At 48.2% G+C, this 3,756-nt stretch overlaps 1 protein-coding gene across 1 annotated transcript; it reads left to right on the top strand.

Annotated features, from left to right (window-relative positions):
- Positions 1-523: 523 nt before the first annotated feature.
- Positions 524-1,138, top strand: LOC105807696 (histone H2B-like). The gene has a single exon (XM_012641123.1). The coding sequence runs from the start codon at positions 524-526 to the stop codon at positions 1,136-1,138; it is 615 nt and encodes a 204-aa protein (XP_012496577.1).
- The last annotated feature ends 2,618 nt before the right edge of the window (positions 1,139-3,756 follow it).

The following is a 3,756-nucleotide window of genomic DNA, read 5'->3' as shown; positions in this document are numbered from 1 at the left end:
TAGTTTTTTCTATATATTTTTAGTTGTCCAATTAATTTCTTTCTATTTTTAGTAGAGACGGGGTCTCGCTCTTGCTCAGGCTGGTTTCGAACGCCTGAGCTCAAACAATCCGCCCGCCTCGGCCTCCCAGAGAGCTAGGATTACAGGCGTGAGCCACCGCGCCCGGCAAGTTCCATTCCTTTTTACGGGTTGAAAATCATCCCGTTTAGCTCGATGCTCTGTCCTCGGGGCTCACCAGGGTGGTGGCCCCATCTCTCTGCCCTAGGCATGATGCCTTCTACCTGTATTTTAATACGCTGCAGACTATTCCTTTGACAGTGAAAAGGTGCTCCTAACTCTCGACCCAGTGTGGCATCGCTCCAGGAAACAAAGGAAGAGAAATTTAAAGGAGATTTCCTTGACGCCTATCAAAGTGCTCATAATGTAACGTCAATCAACTCATGCGGTCAGTTGATATTTAGCTCTGCCGGGCATCTTCCTGACTTTCCCCATATCAGGCGACAGGAAGCTCAGAGGTCGGCAGATGCCCGCTGTGATTGGTGGATTCGAAGTTTCCCGCCAGGAGGACTATCCAATCACCTTGAGCTCCGTGAGGCGCGCGGAGAGGCTCCTGGCGCGGAGTTTCATCCAGTCAGATGGCGAGTTGGCCCGTGACGTCAGGCAAGGCAGCGAATATAAACGGGTCCGGGCCAGCGTCTTTTCTCCCCAGCCCCCTGCAGCTGCCTGCGCTATGGGCAAGCCTTCCTCTGCCGCGTCCTCTGATGCCTGCCTCGGCGCCAAGGAGCCCCAAGAGGCCGGATCGAAGACGACCCAGAAGCAGAAACAGCCGAGGCGCAGCGGAAATCGCCCCAGCCACAGCGGGGACAGCTTCGCTACCTACTTCCCCAGGATCCTGAACCAGGCCCACGTGGGGCTCAGCCTGTCCCAGGAGGCCCTGAGTGTGATGGATTCCTTCGTTCATGACATCCTGGAGCGCATCGCCGAGGAGGCCGGCCGGCTGGCCCGCTACACCCGGCGCTCTACCATCACCTCCAGAGAGATCCAGACCGCCGTGCGCCTGATGCTGCCCAGGGACATCGGCAAGCACGCCGTGTCCGTGGGCACCAATGCCCTTATTAGGTACGCCAGCCGCAAGTGAGCTGCCTCAGGCCCGCCTGAGCACCGAAACCCAAAGGCTCTTTTCAGAGCCACCGCAGTTGTCCCGAAAGAGCTGTAGCACGCCTCAGGGGACCCAGTGGAGTGCGGGAGCAAGTGGCAGGTGGCGTCCTGCTGATTTGAGAGGCACGTGGTAGACGGCGTCCTGCCGATGTGAGCGGCATGTGGCATGTGGCAACCTGCCGATTTTGAGGGCAGGTGGCCTGTGGCATCCTGCCGATTTTGCGGGCATTCTTTACCGTGAACGAATCATTATCAACTCTAATCTTTGTAGTGCAGTTTAGTCCAGGGAAATGTAGGGGATTTTCCTTAATCATGATGTATTTCATCAGTTTCCTAAACAGTCTGTTTTATCAGACATTTTTCCAGGTTATCCTCTCTGGAGATATTTTGTTGTGATGATCCTTTTTTTTTTTTATTTTTTATTTCTGCATATTATGGGGATACAAGTGTTTAGGTTACGTATGTTGCCCTGTTCCCCCTCTCCCACCCGAGTCAGAGCTTCAAGCGTGTCCATCCCCCAGACGGTGCCCATCGCGCTCATTATGTATGTATATACCCATCCCCTCCCCCCTCCCATCTGCCCGACGCCCAATAAATGTTGTTCCTATACGTGCACTTAGGTGTTGATCAGTGAAGCCAGTTTGCTGGTGAGTACATGTGGTGCTTATTTTTCCATTCTTGGTGTTTCAATGATCTTTACCGTTTGCACGCTCATGCTCTCTGGTGTGTACGAGTGTACCTGGTGTTTTCCAGACGGTCAGTATGTGTGATATGGCCACTGATGAAGTGAATATACTGATACAAGGCCCAGTCCACGTAACCCCACTAAACTTTGTCAGTGTATCTCATGTTAGGCATTTATTTAAATACATCAATGAGGGCCCAATCACAGTATAGAAGTAGCTAAATAAAAGTTTCAAGAAACGATTCACTTTTCCAGCTTCCTGGACTCTGAAATTACAATTTCAATCCACCAAGCTCCCTCAGATGTTTTTTGTTTCCTGCCAATAATCTTTCCATTTACTAAACACAAATCTTTACTTCCAATCATGCATCACTTGGATGAAGAGCGTGTCCAAGGAAACAGTTCAAGCCGTAGCGTACAGTGGTGTAGCCAGTGAGTTGAGTGACACGCAACCCTCGAGCAGCAGTCATTGTGCCAGTGTGTGGGGGAGTGACCGAGGTTGAACCCCTAACAGCCTTCCTGTGATGTGACATTCATCCTGGAGGTGGAAGGGATGTGAGTGCGATCCTTTACCTGTTGTTTTTGTTTGCAGGCTTTTTAATCATGGTGATTTAAAGACAAGAATCCAGAGCTGGGACTAGGACATGACTCTTGCCATCTGCATCGAAGTATGCGGAGGTTGGTCAGCCATTAGGAGAACTAAGATAACTCCTTTTTGCTCAAGCGAGTTGAATAATATTAATGTGGGTTTTTTTTATTTTTTTTATGTACATGTTAATGTTAGCATATTCTACCTTCTGTTGTGTTTTCTTCTTGGTCTAATGTCTTTTTATTTGTTGCATTGTTCTGTAAGTGTGCTGGTGAATTCAGAGAAGCCGGTGACCTTCTCATTCCTTTTCTTTTCAGACCGATTTCTAGTCTCCTAGGAGTGCGGCCAGAGAACCTACATACGCGGATTACACTTTAAAAATCCTTGTAGGCCAAAATACTCTGGGATTTTAATTCATCACAACATATTATGCTGTGCCTTAAAGCTAAGTATTTGGTCATTTGTGTTAAATGATGCAAGTGAGCTTTTGGACCAAGTTGTAAGTGACCCTTTTGATTAGTAGGGAGAAACCCGTACAAAGTGGTACTCTCAGTCAAACCGCGAGACAAAAGCTGGATAAATGACAAAAATCAAAACTTTTCTCGAGCCAATCAGAAGTGGGAAAAGACCTCCCTGCAAAGACCCGTACACAGATTATTCCACCATTGCCAGAGCACCACTTGCTCAAGAGGGAAATGGGGTAGGTCGGGGTACTAGAGAGGGCTTTCCTGAGCGGTGAAGGTGGGAATGGGAGATTTTTCTCTTCCAGAGCTTCCCTTGGGTTCAATAGAGAAAGGATGTAGAATAATTAAGCCCCCGCATCAGGATTGTTACTTACTGTTCTTGCAGAATATTAGAGCAGTAATCCATGACCTAAGCTGCAGGACCCACCTTGTCCAGGGTCACACACTTCCTGAGCTGGTCACATCCAAGGGCTGGTCCAGAGGGGATTCGAAGGCATGGTTATTTCCTCCAAAGGTAGAATATATCTAATGGGCCATTTAAGTTCTAAAGTCCTTGCAAGGTTTGGGAGTAGAGTTGAGATGCTCCTTGGAATTGGATTTATGTGAAGTGCCCCTGTTAGAATATTGGCGGTGACCAGAAGAAGATAAGAAAGAGAATGTTCAGAGTCCAACTGGTGGGAATGGGTTGGAATCAAAGACAGCAATTGATCAAATCAACAGAAGGTGAGAAACGATGGGAAAGGACACATGCAAAAAGCAGAGCAGACAGGAATGCAAACACAATAATGGGCAGATGAAGCTCCCAAATAACACTAGTCTTAGTTACTGCAGATGGTTTTTTGTTTTTTGTTTTTTTTTTT

This window comes from Propithecus coquereli, unplaced genomic scaffold, assembly GCF_000956105.1.
Source record: "Propithecus coquereli isolate 6110/MARCELLA unplaced genomic scaffold, Pcoq_1.0 Scaffold1626, whole genome shotgun sequence".
NCBI lineage: Eukaryota > Metazoa > Chordata > Mammalia > Primates > Indriidae > Propithecus > Propithecus coquereli.
Note: the sequence above shows the minus strand (reverse complement) of the source record. Positions and strands in the feature narration are given on the sequence as shown.

What these genes read in the sequence shown, in the direction of transcription:
- LOC105807696 (XM_012641123.1), top strand. Translation starts at nt 524, where the DNA reads ATGCCCGCTGTGATTGGTGGATTCGAAGTTTCCCGCCAGGAGGACTAT.